Consider the following 16,636-nt stretch of genomic DNA (forward strand, 5'->3'; position numbering starts at 1 on the left):
ACAGATAAATTGAGGAACTGAATGGAACTAAAATATTCTAAAGTCTTTGTGTTATACAAGAAACAAAGATATGAAAGGTAGACCTAGATAAACCAAGGAAGCATTTTGTAATTATTAGAGAACATGCCAAAACTAAAAAAAGTAGATTTGTTTTTTAACCTCCCAAATAGTAATGAGGAAAAAACAGAATGAGAAAAATTACCCAGTTAATCCAAAATAAAGCAAGGCACGAGAGAAATAGAAGCAGAACAGATGGGACAAATAGAAAGCATAAAATCAAATGGGAGACATAAATCTAAACATACCATGTAGTATAATAAATGTAAATGGACTAAATGCCCAGTTAAAAGACAAAACTACCATCCTGAATAAAAAACAACAACCACAAACCACACAAAATCCAACCAAATGTTATTTATAAGTGTTATTTCTAAAACGTAAAAATACAGGAATGCTTAAAGTAAAAAGATGGCAAAATATATATCAGGCAAATTCTAACAAAAAGGAAAAAGACCTAAGCTTTACATGTTACAGAGAATGTTTTCTAGCACACAGTTGGGCAATCTGGGGACAACTCTCGACTTTGTTCTGGTACCTAGTTTTGTGACTTTAGGGTAAGCTGCTTCCCTTTCTGGGCCTGTGTTTCCTCACCTATGACAGGTAGATAAAACTACATAGTTGCCAACATTTTATAGGTGCAGACAGATACAGGTAAGACTGTGCAAAAAGGCTAAAGTAGTAGTTCTCAACTGGTAGAGGCAAAAGAACATATCAGAGGCCGGGGGCAGTGGCTCAAGCCTGTAATCCCAGCACTTTGGGAGGCCGAGACGGGCGGATCACAAGGTCAGGAGATCAAGATCATCCTGGCTAACATGGTGAAACCCCGTCTCTACTAAAAAATACAAAAAACTAGACGGGCGAGGTGGCGGGCGCCTGTAGTCCCAGCTAATGTAGTCCCAGCTACTCGGGAGGCTGAGGCAGGAGAATGGCACAAACCCGGGAGGCGGAGCTTGCAGTGAGCTGAGAACCGGCCACTGCACTCCAGCCTGGGCGACAGAGCGAGACTCCGTCTCAAAAAAAAAAAAAAAAAAAAAAAGAACATATCAGAATCAACCAGGGAGTTTTTTGTTTTTGTTTTTGTTTTTTTTGTTTTTTTGAGACAGAGTCTCACTCTGTCACCCAGGCTGGAGTGCAGTGACCCAATCTTGGCTCGCCACAACCTCTGCCTCCTAGGTTCAAGCGATTCTCCTGCCTCAGCCTCCCAAGTAGCTGGGATTACAGGCAAACGCCACCATACTCGGCTAATTTTTGTAATTTTAGTAGAGCCGGGGTTTCATCATGTGGGCTAGGTTGGTCTCAAACTCCTGACCTCAGGTGATCTGCCTGCCTCGGACTCCCAAAGTGCTGGGATTACAGGTGTGTGCCACTGCGCCCGGCCAAGGGAGATTCTTCAAAATGCAAACTACCCCTATCCATATACACACCCATGGACATCAGAATCTGGGGTGATTGTGCTCTGTGTATAGAAACGCTCTTTCAAATGGAAAGGATATCACAATGGACTGTGATATTGCCACCTACCTCCTCCCTCATCCTAAAGCACTGAGAATCTCTAAACAGGAAAGAAAAAGCTCTGGCATTAAGAACTGGGTATGCTAATTCTAATTCTCAATGTATTATGACTCCAACGGGACCAGTGGAAGGAGAAGAGAAGTAGGAACTGTGGGCTGGGCAAGGTGGCTCATGTGTGTGATCCCAGCACTTTGGGAGGCTGAGGTGGGAGGATCACTTGAGGCCAGGAGTTCAAGACCAGCCTGGGCAGCATAGCGAGACCCCATCTCTACCAAAAAAAAAAAAAAAAAAAAAAAACCAGGAACCATGGCTGTGTAGCTACTGCTGAGGGATCCCAACCCTTGGACAGCTTTGTGACATGAGTTTCCATTGGCAGGGGAAGCTCCCGGGCCCTGGAACTTTCCTGAAGCATCCAGGGACCCCAGGCAAGACTATGGATATCATGGTACTCTTTGGGGGCATCCTTAGTCTCTCTCTGGCGCTCGTGGGAGAAATCCTCAACAAGCTGAAGGAGATCAATTTATTTCACCCTTCAGTTCTTACTCTGCGGCCTCCGGGGAAGAAGAGGAGGAGCAGGTGGCTCCTGGGTACATCTGCAAACTCACCCACATCCTGCTCATGTCACTCAATTCATTTCTGTATCTCAGAGAGTCCTTCAGGACCTGCAGAGGCAAAAGAACAGCCCGTGAGAGAACGGAGAAGGAAGGAAAGACAAAGGGAAGGAGGATGGAGAGAGGCGGAGGTGAACCTGGACGCGGGGGACAGGCTGATAGAAGAGAGGTTCACCCACCTCTGATGGGGAACCCAAAGGCCAGGAGAAGGTGGCAGTGTGGGAGAGGACAGCAGCCTCTGTGGCCCAGGCAGTTACTTTCCCCACAAGGGTCCCTGGCTCCCTGCCAACCCACAGCCCTAGGAACTCACGTTCGGGTGTCCGTCTCGGAGGAGTTTATGGAACACATGGCAGAACTTCCAGCAGAGCACTGCGTTGCTAGACAGAGGCAGGCGGTTGACAACAGACCAGAAGGTCTGTGCCCCTTTCTCATGGTGGGTGCCCAGTATGCACGGTGAGGGGGGTTATGGAAAACAATGGCATGGGCTCTGCCTCCCGGGACCCAGCCTGCACCTAGCCACTGCAGGGGAGCGAGCCTGCAGCACCAGCCACTGCAAGGGATAGAGGCTGCACCTAGCCACTGCCGGGGACTGAGCCTGCACCCAGCCACTGCAGGGGATAGAGGCTGCACCCAGCCACTGCAGGGGATAGAGGCTGCGCCCAGCCACTGCAGGGGATAGAGGCTGCACCCAGACACTGCAGGGGAACGAGCCCGCACCCAGCCACTGCAGGGGATAGAGGCTGCACCCAGACACTGCCAGGGACTGAGCCTGCACCCAGCCAGTGCAGGGGATAGAGGCTGCACCCAGCCACTGCAGGGGATAGAGGCTGCACCCAGCCACTGCAGGGGAACGAGCCTGCACCCAGCCACTGCAGGGGAATGAGCCTGCACCCAGCCAGTGCAGGGGATAGAGGCTGCACCCAGCCACTGCAGGGGATAGAGCCTGCACCCAGCCACTGCAGGGGAATGAGCCTGCACCCAGCCAGTGCAGGGGATAGAGCCTGCACCCAGCCACTGCAGGGGAATGAGCCTGCACCCAGCCAGTGCAGGGGATAGAGCCTGCACCCAGCCACTGCAGGGGAATGAGCCTGCACCCAGCCAGTGCAGGGGATAGAGCCTGCACCCAGCCACTGCAGGGGAATGAGCCTGCACCCAGCCAGTGCAGGGGATAGAGGCTGCACCCAGCCACTGCAGGGGATAGAGCCTGCACCCAGCCACTGCAGGGGAATGAGCCTGCACCCAGCCAGTGCAGGGGATAGAGGCTGCACCCAGCCACTGCAGGGGATAGAGCCTGCACCCAGCCACTGCAGGGGAATGAGCCTGCACCCAGCCACTGCAGGGGAATGAGCCTGCACCCAGCCAGTGCAGGGGATAGAGGCTGCACCCAGCCACTGCAGGGGATAGAAGCTGCACCCAGCCACTGCAGGGGAATGAGCCTGCACCCAGCCACTGCAGGGGAATGAGCCTGCACCCAGCCAGTGCAGGGGATAGAGGCTGCACCCAGCCACTGCAGGGGATAGAAGCTGCACCCAGCCACTGCAGGGGATAGAGGCTGCACCCAGCCACTGCAGGGGACCGAGCAGTTGTGCAAGTCATGGTTGGCAGTGCCTTGGAGGGAGCACCACTCAGAGCTAAGATACCATAGAACTGTACATTAATTCTGGGAGTTTTAGGGCAGATGGGAATACTTGTTCTAATAAAATCCACTTGAGTAGACAATTTCCCGAGATGCAAGTGTCTCGAGAGACAGGTTTGTCTTTTTCTAATTTGCACAAATACCCTGTAGGCCACGGTGGTATTGGGTTGCCCTTTCTATGAGAATGCTGAGTTGATGATGGCTCCTTCAGGAATAACTATAGCTATTTGTTGTGGTGGTTGAGATAGGGTCTTGCTCTGTTGCCCAGACTGGGGTGCAGTGGTGTGATCATAGCTCACTGTAACCTCAAACTCCTGGACTCAGGCAATCCTCCTACCTCAGCCTCCCAAGAAGCTGGGGCTACAGGCATGCACCACTATGCCTGGCTCATTTTCAAATTTTTGATAGAGATGAGGTCTTGCTATGTTGCCCAGGCTGGTCTCAAGCTCCTGGCCTCAAGCAATCCTCCCCTCTTGGCCTCGCAAAGTGCTGGGGTTACAGGCATGAACCACTGTGTCTGGTCTTATGACACCTAACTTTTAAACAATATCTGAGGGCTTCCTCAGGTTCTTTCTTGTGCATTATTAAAAGTGAGGGTGAGGCCGGGCGCGGTGGCTCAAGCCTGTAATCCCAGCACTTTGGGAGGCCGAGGCGGGTGGATCACGAGGTCAGGAGATCAAGACCATCCTGGCTAACATGGTGAAACCCCGTCTCTACTAAAAATACAAAAAACTAGCCGGGCGTGGTGGCGGGCGCCTGTAGTCCCAGCTACTCGGAGGCTGAGGCGGGAGAATGGCGTGAACCCGGGAGGCGGAGCTTGCAGTGAGCCGAGATCGCACCACTGCACTCCAGCATGGGCGACACAGCAAGACTCCATCTCAAAAAAAAAAGTGAGGGTGTGCAGGCCGGGCGCAGTGGCTCATACCTGTAATTCCAGCACTTTGCGGGGCCGAGGTGGATGGATCAACTGAGGTCAACAGTTCAAGACCAGCTTGACCAACACGGCGAAACTCCATCTCTACTAAAAATACAAAATTAGCTGGGTGTGGTGGTGGGCGCCAGTAATTCCAGCTACTCAGGAGGCTGAGGCAAGAGAATCGCTTGAACCTGGGAGGCGGAGGTTGCAGTGAGCCAGGATCACACCACTGCACTCCAGCCTGGGTGACAGAGCAAGACTCCATCTCAAAAAAAAAAAAAAAAAAAAAAGCAAAGGTGTTCTTCCGCTCCTCATTAAGGACCTTGGTCCTTGCAGGGAATCCTGCACCTTGACCCCTTGGTTCCTCCTCCAGGCAGCACCTCCGGCCCCTTTCCATTTAGCCAGCCTTGTACTTGCCTTGACAGCAGCAATCTTTTGTCTAAAATGCACTTTCTGTAAACCTGAACATGCCACTTCTTCCATAAACCTGCCTGGCCCCGTTCAGGGGCACCTTCAATGTCTCCACACCTTGAATTTCCCATATATGGGATCCTGGAACCGCTTCTCCCCAGGCCTAAATCCAAACACACCCACCCCCTGCAGATAGTTGTCAGTTTGCATGTAATAAATGTTCACCAGGGTCGGGCGTGGTGGCTCACGGCTGTAATCCCAGCACTTTGGGAGGCTGAGGCGGGCGGCTCATTAGGTCAGCAGATCGAGACCAGCCTGACCAACATGGTGAAACCCCATCTCTACTAAAAGTACAAAAATTAGGTGGGCATGGTGGTGCATGTGTGTAATCCCACCTACTCGGGAGGCTGAGGCAGGAGAATCACTTGAATCTGGGAGGTGGAGGCTGCAGTGAGCAGAGATCGCACCACTGCACTCTAGCCTGGGCGACAGAGCGAGACTCCATCTCAAAATAAATGTCCCTCTGGCCTCACATGATTTTAAGTTCAGCATTCTAGATCTCTGTCATTAGTGAGCTCTTTGTGGAGTGAAGGGAGAATTTCCACTTTTGTAATTGTGTGCTTCGACAAGATTCACAGACCCACCAACTGGGCACCATCAGCTGTAAGGACAACTCTGTGCCCGGAACTTTAGGCTTTACTCAGCAAGGCTCAGGTCACAAGTGCGCTATCATTTAGGGCAGAAAGACTCGCCTCAGGTAGGAAACTAAATGACTCACCCGGAGCACATGTTATTTTGCTTCTGAACTGGAAGATACCATAAAGCTCCTTTCGCCAATGACATTTTCATTTAGAGAGGGGTGGGCTTAAACAGATGTTTGGGTCTGGAAGCTAAAGTCAGCTTTTGATGTAAGAGTCTTCCTTTCTTCCTTCCTTCCTTCCTTCCTTCCTTCCTTCTTTCTTTCTCTTTCCTCCTTTCTTTCTCTTTTTTTCTTTTTCTCTTTCTTTCCTTCTCTCTCTCTCTCCTTCCTTCCTTCCCTCTCTCTCTCTTTCCCCTTCCTTCCTTCCTTCTCTCTCTCTCTCTCTTTCGTTCTTTCTATTTTTTTTTTTTAAGACAGGGTCTCACTCTGTCACCCAGCCTTGAGTACAGTGGCACAGTCTTGGCTCACTGCAAACCCCACCTCCCAGGTTCAAGCAATTCTCGTGCCTCAGCCTCCCAAGTAGCAGGGATCACAGGTGCCCGCCACCATGCCTGACTAATTTTTGTATTTTTAGTAGAGATGGGGTTTCGCCATGTTGCTCAGGCTGGCCTCGAACTTCTGGCCTCAAGAGATCCGCCCACCTTGGCCTCCCAAAGTTCTGGGATTACAGGTGTGAGCCACCGCACCCGACCTCGGTGTAGGAGTGATTTCTGAAATAATTTTTGGTTCCACTTAAAGCACAGCCCCTGCAGACTGCAAGGAAGCAGTGAGGAGAGACCAGCAACCCCCAGCCTCCCCGTACTCCCTTCTCCCAGTGGACAGTGCTTACTTTTCCTGAGAGCAGCCTCCTAAACCGAAGCTGAGTGCAGAGCTAGCTGGGGACCCTAGCTTTATTTTATTAAATTTAAAATTAATTTTGTTAATTTTTTTTTTTTTTGAGACGGAGTCTCGCTCTGTGGCCCAGGCTGGAGTGCAGTGGCCGGATCTCGGCTCATTGCTAGCTCCGCCTCCCGGGTTTATGCCATTCTCCTGCCTCAGCCTCCAGAGTAGCTGGGACTACAACCCGCCACCTCGCCCGGCTAGTTTTTTTGTATTTTTTTTAGTGGAGACAGGGTTTCACTGTGTTAGCCAGGATGGTCTCGATCTCCTGACCTCATGATCCGCCCATCTCAGCCTCCCAAAGTGCTGGGATTACAGGCTTGAGCCATTGCGCCCGGCCAATTAATTAATTTTTGAGAGACAGAGTCTCCTTCTGTTGCCCAGCCTGGTGTGCATTGGTGCAATCATAGCTCACTGCAGCCTCCAACTTCTGAGCTCAACTGATCCTCCCTGCTCAGCCTCCCAAGTAGCTGGGACTACAGGCATGCACCAACACACTTAGCTAATTTTTTATTTTTTGTAGAGGTGGGTCTCACTATGTTGCCCAGGCTGGTCTTGAATTCCTGGGCTATGTGATCCTCCTGCCTGGGCCTCCCAAAGTGCTGGGATTACAGGTGCAAACCACCGCACCGGGCTCAGGAACCCTGACTTTGAAATGGGCAAGGAGACCTTTCTGGCATTCTTTCACATTATAAGCATTTTTATGCCCCAAGTGTGTGTCAAAGACTGTAAAATCCATTCAGGGAGAAAAAAAAGAAAATAAGAAAAATAAGACTCAGTCCCCAGCCCTCCAGGAGTGAATACCAAGGTGGCGGGCCAATCTTTTCACCATTTAGGCATCTGTGATAAATGTGTAAGCAGCATGTCTGAAGTCAGACTTCCTAATGCTTATTCAGTTTTTATCTAAGGCAGCTGATAAAAGACCCGACAATAGATAAATGGGCTGGGCGTGGTGGCTCAGCGGGAGGACTGCTTGAGCCCAGGTAGGAGTTCAAAACCAGTCTGGGCCATGGCGAGACCCCATCTCTATAAAAAATTAGCCAGGCATGATGGCATGTGCCTATAGTCCCAGCTACTCAGGAGGCTGAGGCGGGAGGATTACTTGAGCCTGACTGTGTCACTGCACTCCAGCCTGGGTGACAGTGCATGACCCTGCCTCAAAAAAAATAAATAAATAAATAAATAATCTTTAATTAGGCATTTCAAACCCTACTGTATGGAGTTGATTTTTCAAGATTTATTCACCATTTAGAAATTATGAATCACATACTCATAGAATGTTAGAGCTGAACTGTTAAATCTTTGAAATCTACTTTGTTTTTTTGAAATGGAGTTTTGCTCTTGTTGGCAAGGCTGGAGCACAGTAGCATGATCTCAGCTCACTGCAATCTCTGCCTCCCAGGGTTCAAGTGATTCTCCTGCCACAGCCTCCCAAGTAGCTGGGATTATAGGTGCCTGCCACCATGCCTGGCTAATTTTTGTATTTTCAGTAGCACGGGGTTTTACCATGTTGGCCAGGCTGGTCTCGAACTCCTGACCTCAGGTGATCCACCCGCCTTCACCTTCCAAAGTGCTGGGATTACAGGCGTGAGCCACCACCACGCCTGGCCTGAAATCTTCTTTGTCCAACCTTTGATTGGACAGAAAGTGACTAAGGCTCATGGAGGCCCCACTCAAGGTCCCAGAGTGAGCCCGAGAGTTCCAGTGGCAGGATGTCAGAATCTCCTTGCAGGGTACCTTCCCTCCTCCCAGGGAGCCTCCCTGGCAGCATGTGGCGTGACCCTGCCGCTGCAGGCCTGGCCTCTCTGCGCCCATGTCTTGTCCTGAACAGCACGCTGCCCGGTGACAACTGTCTCTCCCTTACTCATATCGTTTATCAGATTGATCACAAATTATTTGTAGGTAAGGGTCAGCGCTGAGTCATTTCCTCTGAGAAAATCAACTGGGCCATTTAAAATAAAGGCTTTTCTTCGTTCGCTTTGGATCATCGCAAGGGTACCAAACGTGGTGCAGGAAAGAAAGGGGCCTGTGTCTTTCTGGGGGGAGAAAAAGAGCAAGATCTAGCTAGGCTTGCGTAGGACTGGACTTCTGGGTTACCCCAGAGAGGTTCTGCGGCCCCATGCTAATTCCAGCCAAAGCATCTTCCCACTAAAGGTAAGCTGCTTTCCGTCTAGCAAACAGCAGTTCACACACCACACTAAGCAATGCTGGGCTTCTCTGGCTAGCTAACCTGGAGGGTCGCCTCTAGGGGTTGAGGCTAGAAGGCTTCGGGACAAGCTGCTCTGGCCTGCCTGGCTGTGGCACAGCAACCAAGAGCCCAGGCAAGGAGGAGCTTCCCATTGTAGACAGAAGTCCAGCCTCCGAGGCTGGGCGCAGCCTCCGAGGCTGGGCGCGGTGGCTCATGCCTGTAATTCCAGCACTTTGGGAGGCCAAGGCAGGAGGATGGCTTGAGCTCAGGAGTTTTGAGACTAGCCTGAGCAACGTGGCAAAACCCTGTCTCTACTGAAAATACAAAAATTAGCCAGGGGTAGTGATACACACCTGTGGTCCCAGCTACTTGGGAGGTTGAGGCAGGTGGATCTCTTGAGCTTGGGAGGCGGAGGTTGCAGTGAGCTGAGATCATGCTATTGCACTCCAGCCTGGGCGACACAGCAAGACTCTGTCTCAAAAAAAAAAAAAAAAAAAAGTCCCAACTCTGCTTGCCTGGAACTCCACCTTGCTCTGGTGCAGCACACAGAGAGTTAAAAGCTTAGCCATCCCCCTGGCAGCCTCTCTCCTTCAGCCTTTGGGGATTAAGCTCTCCAGCTCCCGGATTCTGCAACTCGAAGGCAGATCCCTAGGTATTCATCAGCCAGCACGGTCCTGCACCTCTCTACAAAGCCATAGGCTGCTCCTATGTGTGGTGGGCTTACAGAGGGCTTTCAAGCCATCCATTCCCTAATCCACTTCAAGGCTCTTGCCTTCTCCCCTCTGGCATAGGTTGAACCTGTTCACGAAGGTAGAGGGTCCCTGCCTCGGTTTAAGGCCACTCAACCTCTGAAGCTAAGACTTTCTTCTTTCGGCCAAGAGTGGTGGCTCATGCCTCTAATCCCAGCACTTTAGTAAGGGGTATTCACGACCAGCCTGGCCAACATGGCGAAACCCCGTCCCTACTAAAATTACAAAAATTAGCCGGGTGTGGTGGCATAAGCCTATCATCCCAGCTACTCGGGAGGCCGAGGCACAAGAATCGTGAGCCAAGAACACGCCACTGCCCTCCAGCCTGGGCAACAGTGTGAGACTCTGTCTCAAAAAAGAAAAAAATATACTCTCTTTTTCTTTTTCTTTTTTTCCTTTCATGCTTAGAAAAGGAGAGGATTATTGATTATGCAATCCCCAGAGGAGTGGTCCCCGTGTCCCTGTGGGCAAAGAGAGGAACTGGAGGGCTTCGATAACAGGTGAAGATCCCTCCAGATCCCCAGGAGATCTCTCAAAGGAAAGTGACTTTCAAGTGACTTCGACATTCTACAGGGAAAGTGACTTTCAAGTGACTTCGACATTCTACAGAGCTTGAGTCGGCCAGGCGCAGTGGCTCTCCCTCATAACCCAGCAATTTGGGGTGACAGAGGGCGGAGGATTGCTTGAAGTCAGGAGCTTGAGACCAGCTTGGGCAACGAGAAATACCCCATCTCTACAAAACATAAAATAAATTAGCTACGTGTAGTGGTGCACACCTGTAGTCCCAGCTACGCGGAGCTGAGACGAGAGGACTGCATAAACCCAGGAGTTGGAGGCTGCAGTGAGGTATGATCATGCCATTGCACTCCAGCCTGGGCAACATGGCAAGACCCCGTTTGGAAAAAGAAAAAAAGGAATGCTTAAGTCTTCAAGGAAAGGAGCAGGATCTTTGGCAAGTTGACAGGCCTGAGCTCCACGGCCTCTTTGGTGTCTGCCACCCGGAAGGTCTGTGGTCTCTGCAGCCAGCGCTCTCTGAGAAGCTGCCGCCATCAGAAGCTGCAGGGACCTGGCCTGTGCAGGGCTGCCCCTTCCTGGAGCTGAGCAAGGGAGCCTGGCCCTGACCTCAGTCCCCACGAGTTGACCTGCCTCGGGGTCGGTCTTCCAAGCAACATCCAAAAGGATATTTCTGGCGTGTTTTTCCTTTACAGCCACTTCCTGCGTATTAATGGCCTTATTGATGCTGACAGTCTGAAAAACAAGAAGGGGGGAGGGGAAATGAGGATGAGATGAATAAGCCTCTGAGAGTGGCTGAGACCCTCCCAGATGCCTGCCCCTTTCTCCTCCTCCAGCCATCCCCCCAGCCCCACGGGTGGTCGGTTCCTCTGCAGGCGCCCAGCTGGGGGCAGAGGTGGGCAGCGCTCCCGGGAGTCAGCTGGCTGGGCCATCCTGAGGGAGCGGGCACCGCTGCCTGGCATTGGCTGTGCCCAGCTGCTGCTCCCGCCTGCCACTCACTCCCTTGGCACAACAACATGGCAATTAAAGCCCGCACAAAGAGATGCTTTTCATCCCCCAGGGAAACATTATTTCTCCAGGAGCAGGAGGAAGAGGCGCAGAGATCAGGGAGCGACTGTGGCCCAAGAGCATCCAGCTGCCCCTCTCTCCCCTCTAAACCTTCCACGGAGCCTTCCCTGGCTGACCAGCACCGGCAGTGGCCACCAAGTCTTTGTTTTCCCATACTCTTGGGCATTTTCCAGCTCCTAAGCAAATTCCCTTGTACTTCCTTAATGACATCAAATGACATTAAACATTCCCTCTCAATCGTTTTTAAAATTGTAACTCTTTTTTTTTTTTTTTTTTTTTGAGGAGTCTCGCTCTGTCACCCAGGCTGGAGTACAGTGGCCCAATCTCAGCTCACTGCAACCTCTGCCTCCCAGGTTCAAGCAATTCTCCCACCTCAGCCCCCCAAGTAGCTGGGCCTACAGGCACCCGCCACCACACCCGGCTAATTTTTGTATTTTTAGTAGAGATGGGGTTTCACCATGTTGGTTGGCCAGGCTGGTCTTGAAATCTTGACCTCAGGTGATCCGCCCGCCCCAAAGTGCTGGGATTACAGGCCTTGTGTTTTTTCCTTTTGAGACGGAGTCTTATTACTCTGTCGCCCAGGCTACAGTGCAGTGGTACGATTGTGGCTCACTGCAACCCCTGCCTCCCGCGTTAAAGCAATTCTCCTGCCTCAGCCTCCCGAGTAGCTGGGATTACGGGCGTGCACTACCATGCCCAACTAATTTCTGTATTTTTAGTACAGACGGCGTTTTGCCATGTTGGCCAGGCTGGTCTCGAACTCCTGACCTCAAGTGATCCTCCCGCCTCTGCCTCCCAAAGTGCTGAGATTACAGGCGTGAGCCACTGCACCCAGCCAAATCATAACTCTCTTTAATTTTGCAAAGTGCATATACATAGCAGTACATTTGCACAAACACAGAAATGGGATTATACCATGTAGGCTGTTTTCTTAAGTACAGATTTTTTCCTTTTTCTGTTTTGATGTCATTCTATCCCTATAACCCATGTTAAAAACCTGTTATGTATCACATACATACACCCACACATACACATAAATACCTACATACTGAAGAGGTTAATTTTGCCATTGTTCTGCACAAATTAGATTGTCATATATAGACTTCTCTACATCTTGGTTTTCTCACTTGAATATATCTCCTGGAAAATTCTGCAAATGGGCTGAAAAACCTCTAGTTTGTTTTTTTTTTTTTTTCCTGAGAGAGGATCTTGTTCTGTCCCCCAAGCTGGAGTGCAGTGGCACAGTCATGGCTTACCACAGCTTCCATCTCCTGGGCTCTAGCAATCCTCCTGCCTCAGCCTCCTGAGTAGCTGGGATTACTGGCGCATGCCACCATGCTCAGTTATTTTCTTTATTTTTGGTAGAGATGGGGTCTTGCTGTGTTGCCCAGGCTGGTCTCCAACTCCTGGCTTCAAGTGATCCTCCCACCTCAGCCTCCCAAAACACTGGGATTACAGGCATGAGCCACTGTCCCCAGTCAGGAATTACCTTTAAAATTTTAGGTGTGATAAATATGTTATGGTTAATTTTTAAAGAGTTTTTTTTTTTAAACAGGTTCATACTGAAATATTTACTGGCAAGATGATACAATGTCTAAGATTTACTTCAAATAATCCGGAAAATAAAAAATTTGGTGGTTGATGGTATAGACTCACGGATCAGCAAACTACAGTTACAAGCCACAACAAGACTAGACTAACACCTGGTTTTGAAAATAAAGCTTATGGCCGGGCACTATGGTACACGCCTGTAATTCCAGCACTTTGGGAGGCCGAGGCGGGTGGATTACCTGAGGTCAGGAGTTTGAGACCAGCCTGGCCAACATGGTAAAACCCCATCTCTACTAAAAATACAAAAATTAGCTGGGCATGGTGACGGGCGCCTGTAATCCCAGCTACTTGGGAGGCTGGGGTGGGAGAACTGCTTGAACCTGGGAGGCGGAGGTTGCAGTGAGCCGAGACCCCACCACTGTACTCCAGCCTGGGTGAGAAAGAGAGACTCCATCTCAACAACAACAACAATAACAACAACAAAAACAAAAGAAAAAGAAAAGAAAAGAAAGCTTATTAGAATTCACCCACTCTCATGTATTTATGTATTCATTTAATATCAGCTGAGGCTGCTTCTGTGTTACAAAGGCAGAGTTGAATGGTTGTGATAGAGACCATGTGGCCTGCAAAGCCTAAAATATTTACTAACTGGCTCTTTTCAGAAAATGCTGACCCTTTGTCCATAGGATATATGTTTGGCCACAAGTTCCTTGTTGATGCTGGGGCTACACCAGGGCTTCTTGGATTAGTCTTCATATTTGTATATGTTTGAACTTTTCTATAATGAAAGGTTAAAAAAAAGAAAACAAAACTTTGGGCCGGGCGCGGTGGCTCACACTTGCAATCCCAGCACTTTGGGAGGCCGAGGTGGGCGGATCATGAGGTCAGGAGATCGAGACCATCCTGGCTAACACGGTGAAACTCCATCTCTACTAAAAATACAAAAAGTTAGCCGGGCGTGATGGTGGGCACCTGTAGTCCCAGCTACTCAGGAGGCTGAGGCAGGAGAATGGCGTGAACCAGGGAGGCGGAGCTTGCTGTGAGCCGAGATCGCACCACTGCACTCCAGCCTGGGCTACAGAGCGAGACTCTGCCTCAAAAAAAAAAAACAAAAACAAAAACAAAAACAAAAAACAACTTTGACCCAGTAATCTCACTCCTAGGACTCTATCCTTTGGAAATAAAAACCTTTTTTTTTTTTCCTGTTTAGACAGAGTCTTACTCTGTTGCCCAGGCTGGAGTGCAGTGGCATGATCTTGGCTCACTGCAAACTCCACCTCCTGGGTTCAAGCAATTCTCCTGCCTCAGCCTCCCGAGTAGCTGGGATTACAGGTGCCTGCCACCACGCCTGGCTAATTTTTTTTTTTGTATTTTTAGTAGAGACAGGGTTTTGCTATGTTGACCAGCCTGGTCTCAAACTCCGACCTCAAGTGATTCACCCGCCTCAGCCTCACAAAGTGCTGGGATTACAGGCGTGAGCCACAGCACCTGGCCAGCATTTTTTTTTTTTTTTTTTTTAAAGAGATAGGGTTTTGCTGTCTCGCTATGTTGCCCAGGCTGGAGAGACTTGAACTCCTAGGTTCCCGCGATCCTCCTACCTCAGCCTCTTAAGTAGCTGGGACTATAGCTGCACACTGCCAATCCAGCTGCTGTTTTTTTAAATTCTCGGATATGTTCTTTTTTTTTTTTTTTTGAGATGGAGTCTTGCTCTGTCACCAGGCTGGAGTGCAGTGGCACGATCTCAGCTCACTGCAACCTCTGCCTCCCGGGTTCAAGCGATTCTCCTGCCTCAGCCTCCTTAGTAGCTGGGACTACAGGCGCCCACCACCACGCCCGGCTAACGAATATGTTCTTAAATCCATGTCTCCTTATATATTTTCTTCTCCCTACCAGACTTGACTTTTAAACAGTATAACCTCTGTTGTGAGTTGAATTGTGTACCCCCGCCCCACAAAAAGATATGATCACGTCCAAACCCTTCCCCCCGTACCTATGAATATGATCTTATTTACAAATAGGGCGTTTGCAGATGTAATGAGTTAAGATGAGGTCATACTGGAGTAGGGTCATATTACGGAATGTAGTACGACTGGTGATCCTTGAAGAAGAATGTAGGGATCCAGAGACACGCAGGGAGGATGCTGCGTGAAATGAGACAGAGACGAGTGATGCGTCTACAAGCCAAGGAATGCCAAGGACAGTCAGCGGCCACGAGAAGCTAGAAAGGATCCTTCCCAGCCGGGTGCAGTGACTCACACCTGTAATCTCAGCACTTTGAGAGGCAGAGGCGGGAGGATCACTTGAGGTCAGGAGTTCAAGACCAGCCTGGCCAACACAGCGAAACCGTGTCTCTACTAAAAAATACAAAACTTAGGCAGGTGTGGTGGTGCATGCCTGTAGTCCCAGCTACTAGGGAGTTGAGGCAGGTGGATTGCTTAAGCCCAGGAGGTTGAGGGTGCAGTAAGCCACTGTACTCCAGCATGGGTGACAGAGTGAGACTCTGTCTCAAAAAAAAAAAGAGGCTCCTTCTCTAGAGCTTTCAGAGACAGCACTGCTTTACCTTGCAAGACGGTGAGAGAATGCAGCCACCCAGTTAGTGGCAATCTGTGACAGCCCCAGGAAACTAATTACAGGGTCCTTTCCCCATCAGATGGGGTCCTCTGGGAGGACAAGAATGACATGCGATGCTTCCCCTACAGCACATGATTTGGGGCCTCCTGAGCACAGCCGTTGGCTCTGCAGGGTGAGGGGGAGAGCAGTCAGGAAGGAATCCCTGGCCAGCACTTTGGGAGGCTGAGGTGGGAGGATCGCTTGAGGCCAGGATTTTGAGATCAGCCCAGACAACATGGTGAAACCCCGTCTCTATAAAAAATACAAACGTTAGCCAGGTGTGGTAGTGCATACCTATAGTCCCAGCTACTAGGGAGGCTGAAGTGGGAGGATTGCTTAAGCCCAGCAGGCAGAGGTTGCAGTGAGCCGTGATCACCCCCACTGCATTCCAGACTGGGCGACAGAGCAAAACCCTGTCTCAAAAAAAAAAAAAAAAAAAAAAAAAAAAAAAATGCAATAAAGAAGTGACAAGTTGATTCCCCTAAACCTCTCCATGAAGCAGTACTTCTTCTCTCCTACGGAGACACAGTGCTTACAGCTTCCTCTTAACACATCCTTCTCTGGACCTTAGTCCTCAGTGACAGAACTGTCCCAAGCACTGCTGTCTTCCCTGCACGTTTCCTCAAGTGCATTACAGCCATTTAAACCATGTTCTTCCCTTGGGCACCATGACAATGGCAAGATTCTGGCTGCAGACAGACCCCTGGGCAAAGTCTCCATACTTCCAGAGGCCATCAAGGTTGCCTGCAGTCAGAAAGGACTTATAAGGCATATAAAAACGTAGAAGGACAAGAAATCCAAATCTGTAAGATGCTGACTTGCACATGGTTAAGTTCCAGGGGGTTTGGGAGGGCCTGTAAGGAATACAGGCCGTGAGGAAGAGGACCACACCAGGTAGTTGGAAATGCTGGAAATGGGGCTGGATGCGGTGGCTCATGCCTGTAATCCCAGTACCTTAGGAGACTCAGGCGGGAAGATCACTTGAGGACACGAGTTCAAGACCAGCCTGGGCAACATAGTGAGCCCTCATCTTTAAAATTCCCATAAGCCAAGTAAAATAATATACCATGAGTTTGTAACTACGGATCCTCTGAGTGTGTGTGTGTAGCTGAGAATCAGGAAAGTTCTGTGCAGTAGTGTTGAAAGCAGAGAGAAATCTTTTAAACGAAGACGCTGCTCAAGGAAGACTTCTTAAAGGGAAAGGAGGGATAACTCGGCCCAGCTACTGTCCC

General features: G+C 50.0%; 1 protein-coding gene across 7 annotated transcripts in view; it reads right to left on the bottom strand.

The window, feature by feature from the left end:
• The window catches only part of HIP1 (huntingtin interacting protein 1), a 216,113-nt gene that overhangs the window by 65,126 nt on the left and 134,351 nt on the right, over window positions 1-16,636 (bottom strand). For 3 of the 7 annotated variants that reach the window (XM_010387446.2, XM_030932116.1, XM_030932114.1), the window contains exons 2-4: window positions 10,847-10,910; window positions 2,494-2,636; window positions 2,178-2,234 (exon numbers count right to left, since the gene is read on the bottom strand). In XM_010387446.2, the coding sequence (XP_010385748.1) occupies window positions 2,178-2,234; window positions 2,494-2,636; window positions 10,847-10,910 (264 nt within the window). Of the gene's footprint in view, window positions 1-2,177; window positions 2,235-2,493; window positions 2,637-9,266; window positions 9,286-10,808; window positions 10,911-16,636 lie in introns of those variants that run through there. The other 4 variants (XM_030932115.1, XM_030932118.1, XM_030932117.1 and 1 more) reach the window with 3 other exon arrangements.

This window comes from Rhinopithecus roxellana, chromosome 6 (assembly GCF_007565055.1).
Source record: "Rhinopithecus roxellana isolate Shanxi Qingling chromosome 6, ASM756505v1, whole genome shotgun sequence".
NCBI classification, from domain to species: Eukaryota; Metazoa; Chordata; class Mammalia; order Primates; family Cercopithecidae; genus Rhinopithecus; species Rhinopithecus roxellana.